Source organism: Chelonia mydas, chromosome 4 (genome assembly GCF_015237465.2).
Source record: "Chelonia mydas isolate rCheMyd1 chromosome 4, rCheMyd1.pri.v2, whole genome shotgun sequence".
Taxonomy (NCBI): Eukaryota; Metazoa; Chordata; order Testudines; family Cheloniidae; genus Chelonia; species Chelonia mydas.
In genome coordinates, this window is record NC_057852.1 from 41248616 (window position 1) to 41273885 (window position 25270).

Sequence of the window (25270 nt, forward strand, 5' to 3'; positions counted from 1 at the left end):
TGCTATCAGGGAGGTGGGTGGAGCAGAAAGTTAAAAACAAAACAAAAAATGTATTCTCTAACTGCACTTGCTATTTGAAATAAAGATTAAACAGATCAAAGATTTAAGGAGAGGCGCACTTTATCCAACAGTGCCAGGATAAGGAAATTATTTATTTGTGTTTGTCTTAAATGCACTGCTTTTAATCTACCAACAAATTAAGTTTTACTCTCTTTTTGCAATACTGGATAGTTACAAAATGTGACAGAAATCAAGGCACCAGAGAATTCTGTCCCACTAGATCAAGAATCACCTCTGGCATCAAAATACTCTTATATTCTCTGTATATCAGGAATGAGGATCAATGCTTGAAGCACACAAAGAGTAATAGGAAAGTGAAGATGCCGTTTGGACTATACTGGGTCAGAAGACTCCACAGGAGGAGCACATGGAAAAGAGAATGTAATGTCTGTGTGATAATCTAAACTGAATATTCTTATTTCATTGGTGATTAAGATATAGTTTTAAAGGAAAAGTCAGACAAAACAACAGAACCACAGGACCACATTAAATGAACATTCTATGGAAGAGTGGATGGACTGTGAGAGCGTTGCATTCTGCAGATTTGTTAAAGTACTTTCTTCCTCCTCTTACCCTGCCAAATAAGGTTTTAAAAGCCGCTGCAATTTGTTGGCGTTGAGCATTGCTTCTGCTAGTAAGGATCTTCAGGACAGCCTCTTCATCGGTACCTGAAGTTATTTGAAGAGGGGGGAAAAAAAAGAACATGAACAGCTACAAAAACTTTTCTAAAAATCTAATGGTGTAAACTTTGAGAGGGCTGAACACTATGAAGAGTCACTAAATCAAAGATAAAAAGCAGACAGCAGTTTGCTTAAATAGCCACTGATGAAAATTTCAGTACACCTCAAGCCATGCCATCAGATTCTGACAGACTGGTATGAGAATAAAATGGATGGAGTTCTAACATGCTGCTCTCAGGCAGGATACCACTGCAGGTGCAGCTCCCAACATGACAGACAGCAGCCACAGAAATTAATCATACTCTGTACTTCTGTAAAACTTCTCATCTGTGATTCACTTCAGGCTAAATGCACTCCTGGAGTTAACACCAGGGATGCATCTAGTCATTAACCCTGCTAGGGTAGCTATATGCTATTCTTACTTTATGTGCACCAGATGGCAAAACCCTTATTCACACTGAGCAGTTACTATTCTATTTATGATGCAGCATGAGTAGGGGTATCACAGTGTGGTCCTACATGGGTAAAATGAGGTACAGAGAGGATACCTATGCCTCACCAAGCTCAGAGAGGGCTAGATTCACATAGTCCTACCGGCCCTTTACTCTGATTATACTGATGCAAACGGGCCACAGGGCAGAGCTAAGTGCCCCCAAAGAACAGCACCAGGAAAGGGGGCTTCTCTGTAAGATACAGAACTTATTCCAGCTCTGCATTACCCCCACAAATACTCCTGATGTGGAGGTCTGGTTAGAGGAGGGAAAGGGTGGATTGCAGTAGAAGAAGTGTAGTAAGGGACTCCCTAAACCTCCACTGATTCCCTCCTGCCACTAGCCTCATAAAGACCAAGGGAGTAGGGAATGCAAGCTAGGGCAGCAGTTTTTGAACAGGGTCGTGCACAAAGGGGGCGGGGGGGGGGGGGGGGGAGCAGGGGCACGGACACCCCCCCAGCAATCATCCGGGGCACAGGACTCCTCCAGCCCCAGGAGTGAGAATGGGAAGGGGGGAAGTGAGCGCCTGCCAGGGCCAGGGTGGAGGGAGAAGAGTGAGCTCCTGCCAGGGCAGGCATGAGGGAAGAACAAGCTCCTTCCGGGCCAAGGGAAGAGCAAGCTGGGGCAAGGGATGGGGGAACAGAATGTGCCCCTGCAAAAGGGGCCAAACTTGATTTCCTGCACACGCCCCTACTTTTGAATAAGGGAAGTGACTTGCATCTCCCTGTGTCAGGCTAGGGGTGAACTTTCTTGAGGATGGCAAAACCAGAACTGGAACAAACCCTGACTCCTGTGTTCCGTCAGATGGAAAAATTAAAAATCTCTTATCTTTGTTTGTTTTAGCTAATGTAAAACTTCAGTACACAGCCATTATATTATGTCAGAAAAGGAAAACGAAGAGCTTCCCATCTAGCTGATAGAAGTAACTCCCTCTGAGCTGTCATATCCATAATTCTTACCCAATCCTTTCATTGCTTTACGGAGAGTCTCAGCATCAGTTCTGGCATCAAAACCAGCAAAGTCCTTCACGGTGCCTCTTGAGAGCTAGAGGAGAAAAATGCCATGAAGCAGCAGATATTAGCTTATTTAATGAGTCCACTGCATATCTGCTCATATTAGGATCCCCGCTGTGATTTGGGACGGAGATCTGAATGTTAAATTTTTTTGCTAGAAAAATGCTGTTTAAACCAGTTCTCACTACAATATCTAAACACAATTCTTACTAGACAGATGCTAATGTAGTTTCAGTTCAGTGTACGCAGGAGCTACCAGAAGCATGAGTCCATTTGTGTGAAGTGGTTTGCAAGACCAGGGCCTTAAACATTAGCAACTGAAAGCAACATGGTGGCATGGCACCTCTAACATTTGTGGCTTTATATTTACATACAGGACATGTCCTAGGAAGAAGTGTACACAGAATCCTAGGGACACTCATGCAGTTTTAAAAGAATTGACCCCAGACATAGAAAGCAAGAGGTACATCACTTATCTGAAGAACAAGATTTTATAGATCTGCCACACAGCACCACATTTTAAGAAGTTTCATGATACTCTTCTAAAAAACAATATGACACTTTAAAATCTATAATTGTATTCAACTATATTTCCTGTTTCCTTTCACATGAGCACTTTTGTCATTGAATGGCCCAGGTAAATTTGGTAAGAAATAAGTCACAATAGGCAATATAGGTCATAACATAAGAATGAAAGGGTCAGCACACGGGCATGTGCACACACACAAATGATTACACTGTTTCCATTGTACATCACCTTCAGAAGTTCTCTTTTAGAATCAAATACATGAGAATTAGCCACCCTTATGGAAAAGTCCCATATAATTTAATAGGAGTTACTATGTAGCAGTTCTCTCTCTGATTGGGCCCCCTAAACACTGCAGCGCAGGGCCCCATTGTATTGTGCTAGGTAGACAAAATCCCTGTCCTCAAAATCTTGCAATTGTAAGACAAGTGACATACTAGGGATGGGAAGAGAGGAAACACCAGAGCAAATGCAATTTACATACATACATATATATATCTTTTTTTCCTTTTCCCCTCTACCCCAAGCCTAGGAATCATTCACTGGGAGATTTCTTTGTAGGCATCACAGCAGAAAGGCAGCGATCAGCATGACGACAACGTCCCACGTATAAGGCATTTATTGGAGAAGTGGACAGTTGAAACTGGTACTGCTGGCAGAGCAGAGGTGGTGGATGGACGTATTAAGAAACAGGAATGAGTAAGTAGAGAAGGGTAGAGCTATAAAGGGCCCTGAAAGTGGACAAAACCAAAAGGAATCTCTAGAATTTCTTCTGAAAACCAACTTGATTTAAAAAAAAAAACAAAAACTAATGTCTGTTTGGTTTTTTTAATCTCCCTGTACATCAGGGTGGATAAAAAAAAAATATCAATAATTTTTTTTCAAATAAAAAAATAAATCTGATTTTTTTGATAAAATGCTTTTTGAGGAAAAAACTTATCTAAAGATAGTTTTAATTAAGATACATTATAGCTCAAAGATATCTCATCATGGAATAGGGATTATACATTCTAATTCTATAGTACGAGACAATATATTCATGTAATGTTTAAGAAAAGTTTTGTAAATGAGTTCCAACAGTTCATAGATTAGGGACCCAATTTTATGGGACTCCACAGGCTTCTGAATAGATTATTTAGAAAAATCTTTCTATCTACTCAGTCTACAAGATGCCATCAGAGATGCTTAGTTTTGCAGTTCTCGAACTGTGGATTTGTCTCTCCAGAGATAACATGCTTGTTAATAGCAAAAATGTTTTTAAATAAATAGAGGTGAGAAATAACAGACCTCAACTCTATTGTCCCTCTGCAAATTTGTGTACACAGAGTCAATCCCTTACCTCTCTCTAAAAGTGAAAAGTTTCAAAAAGTTCAACAAATATAAGATTGTTGGGGGCAGAATAGATCAGGACAAGGAGAAGAAGTCTGGAGATAAATGTGAGAAGCGAGGGACATATGTTTGTTTTGTTAAAATATTCTGTTTGCTGTGAAGAAAAAAATCCAGAATACTTAATGTTGTTGTTTTAGCTAAATAAAACAATTTAAATGTCTGTCTGGTGATGTTCTCCTCCTAATACAGCATGGCAAGAAAATCCTCCAAATATTAATGATTAGCCTGTTGAATTGGAGATATTCACTTCCCAATGACTTCATAAATATCTGCTTCAATTACCTTTGGTAAATGAAATAACCGAACAATCATTCATTTTCTGATATAGCTGTAAAACTAATCTGAAAAGTTTTCAAAATAAATCACTGTTTAAAAATGTTTAGCGTGTACCTTCTAAAAATGAAACCTACATCTATCTCTGAGTTGTAAAGAATATGTATTAAGGTTATAACAATCAAGAAGAATGCACTTTTATGTAGAAAACCATGATTAAATCGAGTCTTCCTGACTAGTCATTTAAATCAAATCCACCCTGCTGTACATGACTATCTTCCAGGTTTCCATAGTAGGGATATAATCCTTTATTAACCCCAATCAGATGCTTAAAAAAACAACACCTATAAAAACGCTGTACATTTTCAATTAAATTTTATAACACTTTTACTCCCAGGGCAAGTATTTATGTTGTCTTATTCTAGATGTTCATTTCACATAACCTTCAGCAGTGTATTGAATAATCCCAGGGCCTTTTCAAAGACATGGCTTCTTATACCAAATCCTGCTCCTCATTATTCTAGCCCAGTCTGTTGTCAATAAGCTGTCTGTGCATCAGCTGAATATTCCCTCCCCCCAAAATTCCAGTCAACATTCAGGTACAATTCAAAATACCAACAAGGACACATGCAAACACACACAAATACAGTAGAAACCCAGAAAATAATTTGTTTATTTCTCTTCAACCATATTTTACAAGCCATATAGCCACCTGGCTTCTGGGAGGAAGTCCTGACCTCAGTTTAGCAATTTCAATTACTCAGTGCTATTGTTACAAATTGGTGGAAGTGATTTTGCATTGCGGAGGGGGGCGAGGGAGGGGGGCGGAGAGTGGAGAGAGGAAATCTGCCAGAATGGAAAGGAGAAAGCGTAGAACTGGCATTTGAGCTGTAACCAGCCTCAGTGCACACTGAAAGTAATAGTTTCGCAAGCCAAGTTTGCATCATGCCCTAGTGGGAGCGTTGCCATGTGTCTCAAGTTAATCTCATCTCACACTCTGAGAAGCACTAAGGTAAACAAACAAATTAACCACCACCATATCAGCATTTAAACATATACAGAATCACCTTGTTTAACAGCACAATACAACATTTCTAATAGACTTCTGTTCACAACATACATGAGGGATGAGATACTCCCCTTGTAGCATTTTCTTTTTCAATTTCAAACAATGGGCAGTGTTTCTACTATAAGGCTTACAGCATATATTCATTGTCTTTTCTCAATACCCCGTGGAAATAAGTGGGTGAAAAAAAGTCCCTACTGATCACATTAACAAACAGAAGTTAATTTAGCAAATCAGACAGATTTAAAAAAAAAAAACCTCCATCAGGTAACCTTGAATAACCCTGCATTGGCAAGGGGTATGGACAACAGAATATTCTCTAGGGCTTTACATAGTTCCATGGTTTGAATTATCTAAGACTATCACCATTTCCCCTGGGAGACTATTCCACAGTCTCTTAGGCCTCACATTTAGAAAGTGGTTTCTGGTTTCTAGCCTCAGGTGTTCCTTTGCTTATCCAATTATACCTAACTGGAATCGCACTGAACAATTTCTAAACCTCCTTTTAATGATCCTAAGTTCCTTAGTCATCTTTTAGCCAAGTTAAACATAAAGATAGTATCTTTGATCAAGAGTCACTCTCTCCAGTATCTTTTTTTAGTTTTGTTAACTAAAGCAAATCTTTCATAATTCTCACTTGCAAAGCGTACTGTAGAAAGTCTCTGGGTTTACTGAGGTTGCCCAAAGATTCCTGAAATTTTTTGGCATAGATGTAAGCTAGAAAAACATTCTGAGTATTTGAGTTAATTTGCATGCTACACATTCCACTCTGAAGCAAAGTTGCTATAGCCTATACTGCCACTGTATGTATTTATTGGACTTATAAAATGGCCCTGCCACATAGCTCATATCACAGCCTTTTAGACAGTAGCAGGGTTACCCTTCTACATAGCTTACTTATACCAATCTTAGAGACTGCATCTGTAGTAAGAAATTGTGTACCCATAATACAAAATCATTTTCCAGCAATGGTGCAAGCACTAATGTAAAACAGAACTCATGTGTTTTCAGCCCTGTGTTATAGAAACCTACTCATTCACCTTTTTAGAACTTATCAGTGTGACCCAGCAATCTAACTATGTTGTGGCAGGCTAATGTGAGCATGCTAGATTAAAAAAAAAAAAAAAAAAAAAAAATTCTATATTAAAATCTTCCACAGGTGGCCAGTTCTGCGGTCTATTAGTAATTTGACTTTTCAGTCCAGGTTTCTCACTCCCAAGGCCACCAGGCAAGGGCTGAGAGTGTTAGGGTGACAGTGGACTCAGGCCAGGGGACAGAGGAAGTGCCTTGCATTTCTCAAGTGACTCATTTTGGCCACTGAAGGAGGGGCATTGACAGGCTCCAAATGGAAACACATTCAGTTTTTCCTCACCTAGAAAGATGATGGCCACAGACATGGAACACTGAAGACTGAAGGGACGATCCTAGTATAAACTGCCATGGCTCCATTGAAGTCAATTGTCTATAAAACTGGACTTCAGTGAAACTATGACAAGTTACACGAGAGGAGGATCTCCCCCAAGGGTATAAAATTCAGGAAATTAGGAGCGTCTCTGAGTTCCAATCAGGGATGCACAATTTTTTCCCTCAAACAAAAAAAAAAAAACTATAGCCCTATGCAAACGTATGACACTCTAAACCTGTTACCAGAAGACAAAAAGTTTTTGCATTAAATAGAGCTTAACATTCATAAAGGAGCAGTCTAGCTCTTTTAGATGGACCATGATTTCATGAATTCCAGACTTTCACTAGTGAATCTAAAATCAGTGAATTAAGGGACAGGTAATATTTCATATGGGACTTCTGTTTCATAACCTATTTGTGTTTCTTTTCTACTATAGCTCCATAAAGGTTTTAGGTGCCTTTCTTGATACTCTTGTGTACACTGCTGCAAACACACACACAAAAGGCTCATCATAATACCAATATATCAAAAGTAAGTTTTTATTTTGTGCACTAGATCATGTATTAGGAAGAGAGCCCTAAGTATATGGGTAGTAATGAAATCACAAACAACATGAGTTTCAGTTATAAACCTATTTGAAATCTGATGTGATCTCTTACTAAACAATAACTTACACTGTATGTTGTAAAATATGAAACAACCAGGGTTTGAACAGACAAAATATCATGATAGCAACACTAAACGCTATTCTCATTCTCAATCCTACCAAGTTCACCAATTCACTCACTAAGTTCTTTAGAAATTACATGTACCAGCTCAAATTATCTCTATGGAATAGGAATGCTACACTGTAAAGAGACAGTAAGTTCCGAGAGACATGCCTGCAATTAGATCATTCCAGCACAGATGCCTGCAGACAGACAGCAACAAGGGAAAGTGGGATAACGTAAGTTTCAAAATAAGTGGATGGTTTAATCTTTAAATTCTCATGCACACACACCACAATATCAAGAAACAACTTTTTAAAAGTTAATCTTTTCTGCTTCCATTGTGTATTATGTAACAATCCTTTTATTTCTTCTGCACTCCCAAACTTGGGCTGCAAGTTTTGCTAAAGGACAAGATCTCATTGGGAGATGTGGGGTTGAAAGACACCAAGAACTAGATCCACAAAAGGGGACTTTAGACTCAACTTTACAGTGTCTAATGTTTAAGTGCTTTGCCACCAAGCGGAAGCCATAGCCCTGAGTCAGGTGCCCAAACTCCCTATGCCCTGCCCCTTACAGGGAGTTATGTGCCTACCAGGAGATTCCTCCCTCTGCTTAGGATTCTCAACCGTGAAAAACTCTCCCGAAGTTAGACACATAACCTAAGTCAGTCCTTTCCCTTAAAAAATGGCGGCACAGGTCTTATACCCCATAGCCCAGGGGTTAGCCTACTTATAACCCATAGCCCATTCACCCAAAATGTGGGAGACCTGGGTTCAAATACTTACTCTGCCTGATTTAGAGCAGGAAATTGAACAGAGGTCTCCCCTCCTTGAGGAACACCCTGACCGCTGGGCTTTTTTTAAAAAAAGACACTTACAAAACACTGCTCTTGTCATTTTTCATGTTGGCCATCTAGACACATAGGTTTAAAGGAGAAAAGCTAAGCTCCAGTTGATAGACTCCATCCATGTTTGTTCTACTAAACTTAAACTTCTGACAAAGGAAAGAATTACACAGTATCCAAGTGGGAGCCAATGAGTCAGTTCCTGGACATTAGCACAGAACATGTGCAGGCTGATCCTGACACCAGTTGCCCAAAGAAACAGAAGAGGAGAGAAACCTAATTATGCAATCATTTAGGGGCTTACTCTGAAACATTTGTTCATGCAGAGTCCTTACACAAGTAGCCTCAATGAAGTCAGTGAGACTAGTCAAGGCTCAATTCTGCAAAACACACATGTACTTAAGCACATGAAAAATAACCTCACTGAATGATATTGAACTCAATGAGATTACCCATGTGCTTGAAAGAAAGCACATGACAGTTTGCAGGACTGGGACCCAAGTATATTGGGATTGTCAGATCCAACCATTATTTTATAAACAGAAAGGTTTCTTATTGCTCCCATTTTTTTTAAATTATTATTTTTAAATAAACCCACATCAGTAGGCATTGTTTCCAGTGCATCTAGGTCAACTGAAAACTAGGAAAATATTTCTGGCGTTCAATGACATAAGAACGGCCGTACTGGGTCAGACCATCTAGCCCAGTATTCTGTCTTCCGACAGTGGCCAATGCCAGGTGCTTTAGAGGGAATGAACAAAACAGGTAATCATCAAGTGATCCATCCCCTGTTGCCCCTTCTCAGCTTTAGTGAGTGCAGCAGTGTGAGGAAAGCCAACCCTTTTAGGTCAACAGCATTCCTCCAATTACAAAGGCACCTTGTGAACAGGGATGCCCAGAGTTCAATCTAGAAATTGTACTACACTACAGCGTAGCCATGTTATTACAACTATTCCACAAGATAAATAAACCTTCCTCTGCTGGAAGGGTAGCACACAGAAATGCTAACAACTAAAATATTTTTTCTGCCATTACTAAGCATAACAAAATATTTAAAGGATTAGGTGAAACACTGAAGAAAATATATTACTGAACCTTTTCAACTATTTGTGATTAAGCATATATACACTTTTATTAAAAGCTGACTATGTTGCACTGTATAACTATTTCAAACTCTGTGAACCTTCGGTTCAACACACACATACAATTAGATGGCAATAGTTTTATTTACATTTCATTTTTATTTTGATTTGCATTTTAATTTAATAGCACTGTTTCAAAAATGCTATGAAGTTATCTGGGCCAGACACTAAGAAAACGGTGTGCATTTGTATATATACATATGAATGTGTGCACAATGAAATGGAGCTTATTCTGCACACTTTCTAAAAGGTTCTGTCTCTCTCTGGGATCAATTATGGCTAAAAATGTTGAGAACACTTCCAAATACAGCCCTCCATGGCTGCATAAACACACAGAGAAAAAACAGCAACATGTAAAAACTAGAGGCCCAGTCTAGTATGGTTGAAGCCCCTGGAATAATGTCCAAGATGTCCTTTGACTTCAGTGAAAGATGGATCAGGCCTTAGAGATCTAGGTGCAGATCCTCAGTGGATATAAATGTTCAGAGATCCACTGACTTCAAAGAGAGCAATGATAATTTACACCAGCCAAGGACCTGCTCAGCTCATATCTCAGGGCTAGACCCACAAAGGTATTAAGGTGCTTACGCTCAACATTTAGGTGCCACCAACATTTTCAAAACCATCACTCAGCTGTCTTTCTGTAGGTACCTCATGTCCCCTATATGCGTAAGTCTGCCCCCCACGACATGCGCAAAGCCACCTAAATCCTGACTCCTCCCCTGCTCACAGCTAATGAGCAGCTCTGAGCCCTAGCTCATGCCAAAGCCCTAACGAAATTGTCAGCTTAGGTGTTTTTCCATCCTGTCTCCCCAATCAGGCTCGATCCAGTAGCGTTCTCAGAGTACACCTACCATATCAGGCCTCACGCAAAAGCCAACCACAGGAAAGTTGTCACGAATTTTTCGTGTGTGTGTTTCCACATAATACTGAACAGCCCCGTGCTTTTAACCTGATCTAACTTAGGCAGAGCACAGACTTGAACTTGCATTTATACAATCCATGACAGAGTCTTAAACATTGGGCTATAGGCTATAATGGGGTGAAGAGAGAGTCTCTATCTCTCTCTCTACCTCTACCTAACTCCAGGAAAGGGTTTAAGCTGAAAATCGCAAGCAGAGATAGGTGCTTGACTGATGGGCTGGCAGGAAGCTCTGCGGTGGGACCAGGGATAAGGAGCTTAGGGTGCAGGCAGGCTCCCCCGAGCCTTCTCCCCCCTGCCAGCAGGCAGCACAGAGCTCTGGGGGAAGGGGCCTCTCTCCCACCTGCAGGCAGGCAGCACATACCTCTGGGGGAAGGGGCCTCTTTCTCCCCTGCCAGCAGGAAGGGCCTTTCTCCACCCTACCGGCAGGCAGCACGGAACTCCAGGGGAGGGGCACCTCTCCCCACTCTGGCAGCAAGGAGCTCTGAGGCAGAGGCCCACAACAGCCCTGGAAGCCCCAACTTGCTCCCCTCCCTAGTTCCCGCCCACACCCAACCTCTCTAGGTTCCACACGGCTTACAGGGAACTTAGCGAGCTGCACTTAGGGTCAATGGGAGCCGCCACTGGCTTGTAGGCCTTGCAATGAAGAACACTGCCTTAGTGGAGGTGAACCGTAAGCCGCATCCCTTTCCTCTGCATCCCACCCTCAGCTAGCTTAGGTAGCTCCTTACTCAGGTGCCAAGAAGGGGGTATACAGAAGCCAACAACCTAACTCTCCCTGTACAATCTATGGGGACCCTGAGCACGTAACTCAGGATTGTGAATTCCACTGGATTGCAGGAAGGGGGGCTGGAAAAATTTTTACAGTAAGGATGCTGAAAGCCATTAAACCAAACTGTAAACCCTGTATATAATGGAAATCACTTCAAGCCAGGGGGTTCGGTAGCACCCCCAGTTCCAGCACCTATAGTGGCAGGGCACCCAGACATCGCAAAGCCTAAGTCCTCTGTGTAAGTCTAAGCCTGTGGTTCAAGTCTCAGCTCAAGAAACATTTCTACAAAATGAAACACCTTCAAAAGGAAACAGAGAGAGACTCATCCCAGAATAGCCTATATAGCTTGGTGATTACGGCACCCTCATAATAGGTGCGTTCAAGACCCTGCCCCAAAACAGGCAGACTGGAGATTCAAACCTGGGTCTCTCACATCCCAGGTGAGTGCCCTAATCACTAGGCTATTGGGTAAAATAGGACAAGTACCCCGAAATTCCCAGCCTGCTCACCCCCGCTGTCTTTTGTGTGGTTAGGCATGCTCTGAGCACACCTACCGGTTCAGGCCCTGCAAGCGAGATGGGCAGGGGAACGCCTAGTTTGAGAAACCCCTGGCAGTTAGGAGTGAGCGAGGACAATGAGCAGCTTAGTGGCAGGATTTTGGTAGCTTTTGCACATCTCCCCCTCTTCTCCCCCTCATGCCTCCCTGCAGAAATGTAAGCATTTATACAGTTAGGGAGCACCTGAATAGTGGTTTTGCGAACATCAGTGGCGTCTAACTGCCAGACTGGGTGCCTATCTGCCTCTTTAGATACCTAAGTCTCGCTGTTAATCAGTCTATACTGGGGAAGAGCGATATAGCATTTTCACAGAGGTACTGTTTATTAGAGCATGGCAACATAAAATGTAGTTTTCATTTGAAGTAGACTGAGGAAATTGAATGGCCTCTTATGGCTTTTTAAAAAGGGAAAAAAGAAAAATATGCTAAAGGTAGTTCTGCACAAAGTCAGTGGGGTTTTGTAAAGGTGCAAGAGATCTGTTTCCATGATTAAGCCCTACACGTGCCTAACTGGACTACCATGAGCAGAATCAGTATCTTGGAACCATTCCAAACCCCTAGGAAAACGGGTTTTATAACAAGAGTCTAAGCAATCCAATCCAAACTTTACCAAAAAAGTAAAGTTTAGCATAAGAGTGTTTAAATGAGTAATGATTTCCCTTAATTTATGTAAATATTGAGGGATGTTAAAAAATGCATATTGAGGCTAAAAGCTACTGCTGTAAGTCTCACTAATATAAGATCAACTTGATGCATAATTAAATAATTTCACAGACTACACACTTGGAACGTACTCATACATTTGATAACTTGTGTAAACAGTTGGAAGTTATGGAGCAGCAGTTTTAAGTTTGTTTTTTTGGCTTCTCAGGCATCGTGGAGTGTTTATGTTTGATGCGACTGTATAAACATATAGGGAGGTTATTGTTATGTTTGTTTTTCAAACAACCATTTAGCCTAAAAATATTACAGAACTAAACTAAACATTGAAAATGAGAATGACCAATAAGAAAGGCATAAAACTTTCTGGGGAAAAAATGGCTGAAAAAGCATTAGAATAGATTTGCAGTTTACGGATCTATCAGAGAAGTTCAGCATAAAAAGTCTGTGTTGAGAAGCCACACAATTTAAATGGCAGAAGAGAATAAAGGGGGAAAGAAAAAAAAAAAAACAAGAAATTTTTTTCTTCTCCTTACTCCAATAGAAAAAGGCTACACCCACGCACATCAGAAATATGCACTACAGAAAACTTGGCTAAATGAAAGGAAACTGGGAGGAAAAGTTTGTCTGCTGTTTCTCTCACATGGTTATGATGAGTTGTCCAAGTTCTTGTTTCAGCATCTTTGGAGTTTGGCGTGAGTTTATTAGAGATTGGCCAAACGTTTTTAAAAAGGAAAAGAAGGACAGTTTAGAAAGAAAGTTGCCCAGTTTTGGAGAAGTCTAAGAAAGCCCACGTCATTCACTCCCGCACTTTTACTGTGTTCCTACTACACTAAAATGGAGCTGTGGTTATTAAACAAACACCAGCCGGGAAAGAAAAGTCAGAATGGATTTAAAGCAACAGGAACTATCATCGATTTGATCAAATGCCCGTTCAGCGTGGGTTTGCCACGCACACAAACACTTACACGGCAATACAGAAGCTTTTTAACCTTCGAAAGCCCGAAATAAGGGGAGCAGCGAAGTGACTCACCTTTGCCATGGCTCCTGAGGATCAGTGGGCAGGAAAGCGAGCGTGCAAGGGCTGCAAGAGAGACAGGGCGCGTCCGGCGTTCCCCCGGGCAGCTCAGCCTAGTGGAGAGACAAGTTATGCGCGGCCGGGGGCCAAGCAGCCCGCTGGAGACCGGCTCCGTTCCAAAGCCGGAGCAACGCTGCAAGCCAAAAACATGTGAGTTGGGGAGGCTGGAGTTTGTGCCGGGTGAAATGAAGCAGGAACCCCGGGCCAACGCCCATCCCTGGACACCCCCATCGCTCCCGTCTTCCCCGCGCGGAAGGGAGGACACGGCAAAGGGCTTCAGGGAGACGGAGGGCAGCCCCGCTGCGGCAGCTCTGCGCCCCTTGGTAACCCCCGATCCCTTGCCTCGGCCGCCCGCCCCGGTTACTCACCGCGGATGTCCCCGGGTGCGGACACGAGCCTGGCGCGCTGTAGCAGCTACGAGTTACACGGAGCAACGAAGAGCCTCAGCCCCCGCAACGCCGGCCACGCCCGGTGCTCATGTCACATCCCCCGCCCCCGCCGGGCCGAGCTCGGCCTGCGCAGCCCGCTGCTGGGCGGCCAGCGCTGGAATCCCCCGGGCCCGGGGAGCTTGTCTCGGGCCGGCTTCGCCTCGCGCGCTGGGCCAAGGGGCCTGCTGGTCTCTGCGTCCTCTCCCCTCCCCCTCGGCCGTGCTGGGCTCCGACAGAGAGCGGCGCCTCGGGAGTAACGCTGCGCTTACTTTGCCCCGTACACAAATGGTAGCAGCCCTACACAGCTGTCTGGTTTAGCTAAGGGATGAGGCACACAGGGGCAAGATAGGCAGGCTGGGGGAGATGGGGCCTGGGGTTTAAAAAAACAACTAAGTACTCTCAAGTCTTCACGGGTTTTTGCTCCTGAATGTCCTTCTTGGAAAGCCAACCACTGGATGGAGCCAGGGTTTCTCAGCCACGGATGACAAGGAGATGGGGTCAAGCCTTTAACATGGGGTCAAGGGGAGCCGTCACTGGCTTGTGGGCCTTGCAGTGAAGAACACTGCCTTAGTGGATCTGGACCCTAAGCCTCATCCCTTTCCTCTGCATCCCACCCTCAGCTAGCTTAGGCAGCCCCTTACTCAGATTGTTGGCTTCTGTATATCCCCTTCTTGGCGCCTAACTCTCCCCATACAAGCTATGGAGACCCGGAGCATGTACCCAATCTTTCCTCCCCGCCTTGTCTGGTGTTGGTAATACCAATAGGGAGTAACCAATCAAAAATAAGTTTTAAAGAGGCTGACTAAAACCCCTTTCCCCTCCGTCCCATGCACAGTCTTACTGCCTTGATATTTGGCCAGAAAACACCGGGTAGCCCACACTTACATTTCTAATGGGGGCAAAAACAACAGAAATGAAAAATATGTTTTGGGCCTTCTTTATATGTCACAAGGAGGCTCACTCAGGATTGCCTTTAAACGACAGCCTTCCCATGGTCTGGGAGGTTGCAATTAGCGGTACTTTTCAGAAAACAGACAACAAATGTACTGCTGTGGAAGGCTCCGCCTTCAAAATAAAGGCCTCAGCCCCCATCCTGCTCCAGCTGAAGTCAATGGCAAAACTCCCATTAATTTCAGCTGAAGCAGGAGCTGGCCCTATCATCATTATGAACAAGACTTAACAAGCCTGCACTGATTTTTAAAATTTCCCTCTTATTAGTATGACCTAGCCAGAGATTAACTTTCTTTACTCCATATATTGTCTGCCCTGCCTGTGCAACACTTTGAAGTTACAGTGGGTCATTAAGAGGTTGCCTAGTTTCACTATAGTTTAAGTACCCCATAGATGAGAAAACCTTAGTAGCAATATAGAATTCCCTACTATTTTTCTTTCCCCCTCTCTCTCCCTAGCATGGAAGAACACCCAGAGCATTGTTTGAATGGGAATAGCTAAAGCCACCTCCCTCCTCCAGCTAATTTAGTTAATGCCTCCACCGAGATCCAGCAAGCTGTTCCATTCAGGTAGATTCCCCCATGCTTTTACAGAGCCTCATTCAAATCAGTGCGGCTCTGTGTTGGCACATGGGTCCGTCAGCACAGAACAGCTTGCACAGTTAGAGCCTATGTTTGTAAAATACTTTGGGATGACACAGATAAATGAAGAATTGAGTACATTTAAGACATTGTTTTGTTTCATAATATTGGTTAAGGCCATCCAACTTGAACAACCAATTTATCCAAGAGTTGGAGCAGGACATCTGTGGACATTAGTGCTTTTCTGTGCAGCTTTTTCCTATCTGGGATGTCCTAAACAAGAGTAAGAACCCTCTAGTAAGCCAAGTACAGTGGAGGGAACTCAGAAAAGATACTACACAATATAGCATATAGTCTGTGTGAGTATCTTCCCTGCCGGGAGCTGAAATCCTGTTTCCTCAATCACATGGGAGTCTAAATCTACTTGCTTTGGGCAGCAAGAACAAGCAGAAATTATAGCATAGGGAGAAATTAGCACCCTGCCCTTTGCCAAGACAATGTATGAATGTGATCTCTTTAAATGAGGGTGGGGGTTTTTTTTGTTTGTTTGTTTTTTACTATAGCTACTTCAACACAATTTAAACGTGTGTATTTATTTGTGTCAACATGGACAGAACAGTAGAATTGTGGGGGAGGAGAGTCAGTTGTTTTGCCTAGTTCTTCATTTTGCCTAGACACTACATTAACAATCAAAGGAAATAGGATAAAGGAATAGAATCAGAGTCTAATGTGTTGCAATATATTTTAATATTTTGGGGAGAGTTTATTATAAGGATGTTTTCTTACAAACAATGTGTAGGAGGGACTCTGAAACCTGTGGTCCTCCTGATACTGTGAAGAGAGACTGTCAGGTTGACCTCTTCACTTCCAGAGCCCCACTTACTTCCACATAGGCGCAAGGATTCTCTTTGCAGGACTGGAGCCTAAAACTACAACGTTTGCTGATTAGAGCATGTATCATGTTAGGTTCTGCAATCTTAATTCTGCAGACATGCAGAGTCTCACTGAAGGTAATGGAGCTTTACGTGGGCACAGCGGTGCACCTATATGAATCAGATTCCAGATCAGGGCCTCCAATGGCAGAGTTTTATAGCTTTTGAAATTGTTTCCAAAAACATTTCCAAGAGTTCAAGCTGGTTGCTTTTAGACCTAAAGTATTCAGGTCTCACAGTACAAAAGTGAAAGACAGTTTCTTTCTTTACGTAGGCGATAACGGTACTTTGGAACCAGATTTCCAACTTTATGATGAAGGAAAGCAAGAGAATCAACCTGCAGTTGGATCCAAACTTGGAAAGTTAATAGAGTTTTAAACCAACCAAGTCAGACTGAGGCATGTAAATACTTATGTAACTGCATACACAAAGATGGCACCAGGCAGAGAGAACCACAACTGCTGGAGCATAGTAAAATGAAACTCAATCAGATCATATTCATCACTCAGATCCATACAGTAGAATCCCTGTAAAGGGGGAGGATAATTAATTGGACAAGTAGCAAGTGGACTTAATAGTATCCTAAAGTCAGCAATTAGCAAGATGTGTAGAAATCCACTAGTAAAGTCATAATCCCACTTTGCCGTGACATATGCTAAATCAGTAGGTTTACACAAAGGTTTTACTGTCAGCTTTGTTGATGCAAAAAGTATTCTATAAAGCTAGGCAAATGTGGGAAAATATTCACTCAATTGTAGACCAATTTTTCTAATAAATTATTCAGTGAACATTGTCTGACCAGATCTAATGCAGTTACACTTCTTTGGAAAGACAAAAACCCACTACCAAGCCAACCAGGAGCCCATGCTCTTCCAGACCTTCTAACTCCAGAGAGCCTCCTCAGGCCCTAGAATTATGATGTAGGTTTTGAATGGTCTGGCCTTCAGATTTTGACTTACTTGAAAGAAACATTGTTTAAACCAAGTAATCCTGACATACAGAATTATTGTGACTGGATGACTGACATCTCACTTACGGTCATGTATTTATATCACCATCTTAATGAGATCTCTTTCAAATCACATTAGAGAAACTTGTCTTCTCCCCAGATTTCCTGTTTGATTCATGGGTTATACACATTTTAATTTTACGGAATATCATGGATGATAAAGTTTTGCTCCACTGATTTAATGTCGCTTGTACTATGTTTAATATGGAAAACTATTTCTTGGTACCCACTTTAGAAGTTGGAAAGAAGCATGTGAAGTGATAAGAAGAGAAACTGATTTAACTTCAGACTTGAATGTGTTAAATTACATAAAACAAATAAGAAATTCCTCAAGTTATCTCAACTGTGGCAGCAGCCACTAAAGGGGCTGTGAGGATGGAAAAAAATGTCAACAAGTGTGCTGAAGCAAAAAAAAAAAAAAAAAAAAAAAAAAAGCTTCATAAAGACAGCCTCCATGAAGGAGACTATATCCTGCTCCAATAGGGGTCTGAATGCTATAATGTATTATTAATTTATTTGTATTAGCATAGTGCCTAGGAGCCCTAGTCATTGACCATGGCCCATTGTGCTAGATGCTGTACAAACACAGTACAGAAAGAACTTACAATCTAAGTAATATAGTTTTCATTTTTCTATTGCTAACAGCTATGATCTTCAACTGAGTAGTACAGGCCAATTTCTTTGCCAAGCACAAGGCTCAGATGGGGTGGGGAGTGACAGATGTTCTTTAGTACCAGCTAACGCATAATCAATGTTTATAGTAGCAAGCAAATATTTGTATAACTCTGTGGAGAAAGGAGGCTTTCCAAGGATCTCAGGATGTTTGGACTATATTTGTGCAACAGATGGGTTAATTCATTTAGCTATTACAGATGTAGTAGCCTCTCTCTTGTACCTTCCCACAGTTGCAGGCTGTGTGCTGACCTGAGTGCAAGAACTGTGTGAGACTCGTACTAAGCTTACCTAACCAAAATGGGCAGCAAAGGGTGGGCTCATGATCACAGGGAGAAATACACATTGTATCCTCATAGGTACTGTCTTCACTAGAAAATTGTCATGTTAAAACATAGCCTTGGAGAGTTCTGTTAATTAACACAACATTAAACATGATTTAGCAGACAGTGTACACATGTGTTTAACATCATGTCAACTGGTTGTGGTTAAGCATATTGTTCCAGTAAGATTTGCCCATGAACAGCAGTTGATATGATGGTTCGTGTCTACACAGGCTGCTCAGTCATGTGTAACACAACTCCTCCAGGCTGATTTCTAATGAGGTCTAATTTTCTAGCAAAGAAATTCCTAAAAGGTGGAAGCAACTTTCCCAGTGCACCAGAGTACCCTGGTGGCTTTGTGCCTTATTGTTGAAATGTGGTGCCTCCAAGAGCTGTTGGAACAGTGCAGTTCTGCACCTTCCCTGACACCAGGCTCTGTGCACAAAGTACAATGCAACCCAAAGAGAAACTGAACATATACACATGTTAATTATTTAATTATGCAGCACTCAGAGGGTTCAAATCAGGATTGGGGATGTGTTGTGCTGAACTCCAAATACACAGGAAGGTATGAACCTGGCCCATGCAAAATAAAAGTCTTGGGTTAGTCTCAAGGTCATTCACTGAAAGAGAAAATTAATCCCCAAATATCTAACCGAATTTGAAGCCAGACAGTATAGTACAGTGGTTGGCAGTTGGTTAGCCAAATTAACCTCAGAAATGCAGATTATATTAGAAACCTCACAGCAGACAGAGGTCCCCTCCACAGGGCAAAGCTTCAAAGGCTGAGTTTTTGCAAACCAGCAGCAGTACATTTGATACTCCTCCCCCTAGAGATTTTGTGGGAAACCCACCTAACTTTGGTTGCTCTATCAGTTTATCTGCGTCTGGCACACAGTTTCAAATAGTCCTCTGAAACTTATAACATTTCCCAAGATTTATATTGGTCCATCTCCCCCCATAGAAGTTACGTACAATCCCACATTAATACATACACTTAGCATTTGTAATACTATGAACTCCACAGCTACTTAAACTTATGTTTTTTCAAGAATATTGCAGGAAATTCCTGTATCTGTCACAACATGATGGAATTTCTAATTAATGAATTAACCAACAGGCTGTAGCATATTGGAATCACTTTGAGCAGCAAGAAGATTTCTGCTTATAAATTGAGAGGGAAATAATTAGTTGTATTTTGCTTCATTAACAACAATTCTGACCTAAATTAGCTTTTAGGCTATTGAAATGTAAAGTTTTCAAAGAGTATTTTAAAAAACAGCACACATGCAAGGTATAAATGCTTAGGGATATCTGTGTGCCTGGGCCAGGACCACTAGGCAAATCTGTGAATATTATATATTCTGAATGTCATGCTGTCTGGAGGAGCTTACCACTGTGAGTGCCTACCTCAGGGCAGACTATCAGAAAACAGGGCAGACACCCCAAGCTGGTGGTGTGTTCTATAATTGGATTTCATCAACCCAGTAACAAATGTGGACTCTGGATCTGTGTACCAGTCTTACCATGGAGTCACAGAAGTCCCCTTAGACTCTCCAGTCCCTCTTGCCACCTGGACAAACTGGATTTAGTGACAATGATCACTTATACCAAAAATCATATCACATTTAGGTTGCTCTGAGTCCCAAGAGACCAGTCACTTACCCCAGATCAATGGTACCCTAGATCTTTCCCTAGACCCAAAGACAATGCTGGTAGCCAGTTCTATAATAAACTAACTAAAGGCTTATTAGCTAAGAAATAGAAATGAGAGTTACGGAGAGATTAAAACAGGTAAAATATGCACAATCTATAATTCCAAATGGTAGTAAAGATGTAGTAATCCGCCAGCTTCTCAAAAGACTCTCGGGGCTACCCAGAGTTACTCTGGGGATCTCCATCTTCTTGTTCAGTTATTCTGCCCTGTTAGAATCCAAACAGTCCAGAGAAGCAGGATTGTTCCTTGACTCCATACTTCTAGCTTCTGACAGAAGAAAAGCTGACAGGACAACTATCCACGTGGCTTTACCTTTGATGATGGAGAGAGAGGAATGCATGTTGAGTCTTTCACCTCCAATCATCACACACAACGGCCACTTTCTCTGAAATTAGCACTTTTCTGTTAAATTGCTTCATTTGCGTTCCACAAGGCTTCTTCCTCATTTGATGGGTTATTTAGTTATAGGGGTACCTACATGTTTGCTACTACCTTCTAATGCAGGGGTGGGCAAGCTTTTTGGCCTGAGGGCCACATCGGGGTTCCGAAACGGTATGGAGGGCAGGTGTAGTGTATTAAATTGCTCCCCCTAGGAATGTGCTACGTATGGTGTACAGTAACTCCTCACTTAGAGTTGGCCCAGTTAACGTTGTTTCATTGCTGATCAATTAGGGAACATACTCGTTTAAAGTTGTGCAATGCTCCCTTATTACGTAGTTTGGCAGCTGCCTGCTTTGTCCACTGCTTGCAGGAAGAGCAGCCTGTTGGAGCTAGCTGGTGGGGGCTAGCTCCAACAAGGGTGGACCGGCAGCCCCCCATCAGCTCCCCGCTCCCCTAAGTTCTCTGTGCAGCAGCCGCCCAGCAGGCTATCAATTGCCGGCAGTTCAGCTGTCCCTCCCCCCACTGCCATGTGCTGCTCCTGCCCTCTGCCTTGGAGCTGCTCCCGAGCCTCCCGCTTGCTGAGGGTGGGGGGAGAAGAAGAGGGCTAATGTCAGGGTGTCCCCCTCCCCCTTGCTCCTGCACCCTGCTTACCCCATCTCCATAGAGCAAGGGGACACCCGACAGGGTTCAGGACGGAGGGAGCTTCCTGGCAGTAGCTGTGGTCTCAGCTGATTAACTTAACTTAACAAGGCAGTGTACTTAAGAGTGGGTCAGCATACTTAAAGGGGAAATACACAGACACAGCGTGTGTCTCTGTCTGCCATGCTGTCTCCCCTCCCTCCATTCCTGCTGCCTTGTAGAGTGTGAGGCTACATTAACAATGAGTTAATCCCTTGAGGGCTCAGCCAAATGCTGGTTCATCATTTAGCAGTAAGGCATCCCCTGGGAAATATCCCACCCTCTGACTTCACCACCTCAACCAAGCTTCACAATCATCATTCCTATGTACAGTATTAAATTGTTTGTTTAAAACTTATACTCTGTGCGTGGCAAAAAAAAATTTCCATGGAACCTAACCCCCCCTATTTATATTAATTCTTATGGGGAAATTGGATTCGCTTAACATTGTGACTTAAAGCGAAACATTTTTCAGGAACAAAGCTACAATGTTAAGTGAGGAGTTACTGTACTACTTATGGCTGCCAGTCCTGGTGCTCTGAGTGGCATGGTAAGGGGGCAGGGAGCAGGGGGGTTGGATAAGGGGCAGGGGGTGCTGGGGGGCAGTCAGGGGAAAGGGAGTGGTTGGATGGGGCGGAGGTTCGGCGGGAGGGCGGGTGATCAGGGGATGGGGAACGGGGGGGTTGGATAGGTGTGGGAGTCCTGGGTGGCCTGTCAGGGGGCGGGGGTGTGGATCAGGGTCAGGGCAGTCAGGGGACAGGGAGCAGGGGGGTTGGATGGGGCTGGGATCCTGGGGGGTGCGGTTAGGAGCGGGGGTTCCCAGGAGGGGGCGGTCAGGGGACAAGGAGAAGGGGGTTGGATGGGTCAGGGGCTTTGAAGGGGGACAGTGAGGGGGCAGGAAGTGGGAAGGGGCTGATGTGGGCGGGGGCCAGGCTGTTTGGAGTGGCATATCCTTCTCTACCTGGGTGTAGTGTATTAAATTGCTCCCCATAGGAATGTTCTGCCGACAGTGTACTACTTACAGATGCCAGTCCTGGTGCTCTGTAAGTAGCACATTCCTACGGGGAGCAATTTAACACAGGCTCTCGCAGCCATACTGCCCGGCAGGAGCTTGCAGCCCCACCGCCCAGAGCACTGGCAGCACGGCGAGCTGCGGCAGAGGGGCTGGAGGGCTAGCCTCCCCAGCCGGGAGCTCAAGGGTCAGGTAGGACAGTCCCGTGGGCCGGATGTGGCCCGCCGGCAGTTGTTTGCCCACCTCTGTTCTAATGGGATATAGATAAGTGAAAACAGTGTAAGTAACATCCCATTAGTTTTCATGAAGTTTAAACACCAAATACACTTATACCTTAACAATCACTTTTATCTATATATACACTAATACAAATGAATTGGGCTGGGGCTTTGGCACGAGCTGGTCTGCCAGTGTTACACTGAGTAATTCAAGCAAATAATTCTAAAATAGAGCAAATCTCTAAAGACGAAGGGCTAGATCTGGAAACGCTTCTGGCTGAGCATAGCACTCCCTATAGAGTAGACAAGGCCAGTCACTTCAGTGGAACTACAGCAGCTGGTATTTCAGGGATAGGGCGCTAAAGTGTTTCCTGCGGGAGAATTTTGTTGGCTACATGTAGAACATGGAATATGTTTCGGTCCTGAATTGTCATACACCTTACAGACAGACTTGCTGCGCTTATTCTTACACTGAATAATTTATTATGCACGTGGGGGATTTTGCGTGCACACAGGTGCTGTTCGCTTGAAAGCCAAGGACCCCATATTGCAGTCTCCAGTGAGGCACAGCATGCATTCATTTAAGTGAATGGGAGTTTCGTTTGAGTGAAGACTTCAGAATAAAGCCCGTCTCCCCATTATCACAAAATAGATTAGTTGTAGTATCTTCAGCTGTAAAGGTTGGGGAGACATTAACATAGTAGACAGTGACCAGAGTTTGAAATAAATGCCTTGCAGGAGTGTTTCCACTAAGCATGTACAATGATTTCAGAGATTGTTGTACATGGGGCCTTGCTGAGATCTGTATACGAGAGAGACAAGGTGGGTGAAGTAATACACTTTACAGGATCTTTTATGGGTGGAGAGGACAAGCTTTCGAGCTGCCCAGAGCTGCCCATAGGCTGAGGAAGAGTTCTGTGAAGCAGAAAAGCTTGTCCTCTCCACCAGCAGAAGTTGGTCCAATAATAAATATCACCTCACCATTCCTCTCTCTCATATCCTAGGACCAACATGGCTACAACAACAGGAGAGATCTGTATATGCACTTGTCAGCTACAACAAAAAATCATTAGCCTTTCATTTCCTAGACAAAAGAAAATCACACCCAACTGCAGCTGTTTTCAAAGTGGGGTTTCTGTACTATAAAAAATGTTAGTTGTTTTGCCAGGTGATGCTAGTTCCGCTAGAGTCCAACAATACTGCAGAAATATTCTATAACATTCACAACATCTGAGCAATTCGCTTGTGTCATAATAGAAAAACTAAGGCACACTAAAGGAAGGATTGCTACAACTACTACATATCAAAACTGTGTTGAAAATGGAAAGAGCCTTTTAGCTTAGTTCATGGAGTTGCTACCAAATGATTCCAGTATACAGTCTTTCCTAGGCTGTTCTGTGCAGTGAAGAATTGACAGGATTTTATGGGTTGCAGCATGTTATAGTCCTCCAAAAATTCCTGCTGTGATATAGTAAAAGAGATACATGTTGCAAGTCCTGTTATTCAGGCTGCAAACTGCAATAGATTTGACTAAAAGTCTCTCTGGGTAGCAGTGAAATATCATGGGGCAAACATCTCCAAAGGGACTTTAGGGATACGGTGCTCATTATATGATAAAACAGTACTCAGAGGTGGGGAAAGGCTCTTCTCAAATTTCCATTAATATTAGTGATGGGAACTCTGGAGATCTGGGTTCTATCCCCAGTTCTACCAAAGATTCCCTGAGTGATGAGAAAGATCTCACTTAATTTCTCAGGGCATCAGTTTCCTCATCTATAAAACGAAAAAGTTTACCTCACCAGGCAGCTGTTAGCCTAAATAAATGAAGGCTTGCAAAGTGCTTTGAGAGCCTCAAATGGAAAGTACAATGCAAGTGCAAAGAAATTATCTCAGTAGTATATAGAAAAGGTTAGAAAAGCCACAGCATTACTGGCAGGATCCAAAAGGCTCCGTTTACCGTAACAGACAGACAGCTGATGAAATTATTTCTGTGCCACATGTACTAACACTGGAAGTCTAATGAAGCCCAGGTTAAGTATGTCAGTGAATAATAGGATGGGTTTTGTTACTTTGATTATTGTTTTAAGGCTTACTTTGGAAATTAGAGAAATCGGTTTGGATCCCAGGAGTGACTACTTCCCATAAGTGATTCATAACTTTTAAACACTGTCCATTGCAGAGAGATGTTACTGGTAGATACTTGACCTCTCTTGAGACTCAGTATTGTACAAGAATGTTAATGGAAACAAAGAGTGTGATTCATGCCAACATTACAACATTTGACGCTGGACTTAGAGCTGGTCTACATTACAAACACTGCATCGGTACAGCTGCATCAATGCAGCTGAGCTGCAGCACTTCAACACTTGGATGAAGATGCTCTAAGCTGACAGGAAAGCTCTCTCCCGTTGGCTTAGTTACACCACCTCTGTGAGAGGCAGTATCTATGTCAGCGGGAGAAGCTCTCCTGCCGACATAGCACTGTCAACATGGGGGAGGCTAAGGTCAGTCTAACTAGGTTGCTCAGGGGTGTGGATTTTTCACATCTCTGGGCGACATAGTTATACCAAAGTAAGTGTGTCATGTAGACCTGGCCTCAGTCTCATTGGGAAAATATTCATGTTTGTCACCAGAGAAGATGGAGGCATCTCCTTCACGTGCTGTAACTTTTCATTATGGGCCTATCCACGTACAGAGTGAAATGTTCCATTGCAGGGCCTTTGTGAGCATAATTTTCTGAATCCAGTTAAAGCTTTCTGCCCAAACAGTTAAGAATTTGGG

The 25270-nt window shown here is 42.9% G+C and overlaps 1 protein-coding gene across 2 annotated transcripts in view; it reads right to left on the bottom strand.

The window, feature by feature from the left end:
* ANXA5 (annexin A5) overlaps nucleotides 1-15063 on the bottom strand; it is a 33486-nt gene extending 18423 nt beyond the window's left edge. Inside the window, exons 1-4 of one of the 2 annotated variants that reach the window (XM_037897133.2) lie at nucleotides 13956-15063; nucleotides 13543-13640; nucleotides 2191-2275; nucleotides 634-728 (exon numbers count right to left, since the gene is read on the bottom strand). In XM_037897133.2, coding sequence (XP_037753061.1) covers nucleotides 634-728; nucleotides 2191-2275; nucleotides 13543-13551 — 189 coding nt within the window. In that variant the 5' untranslated portion in view covers nucleotides 13552-13640; nucleotides 13956-15063. Of the gene's footprint in view, nucleotides 1-633; nucleotides 729-2190; nucleotides 2276-13542; nucleotides 13721-13955 lie in introns of both variants that reach the window. The other variant, XM_037897134.2, reaches the window with a different exon arrangement.
* Between the last annotated feature and the right edge of the window lie 10207 nt (nucleotides 15064-25270).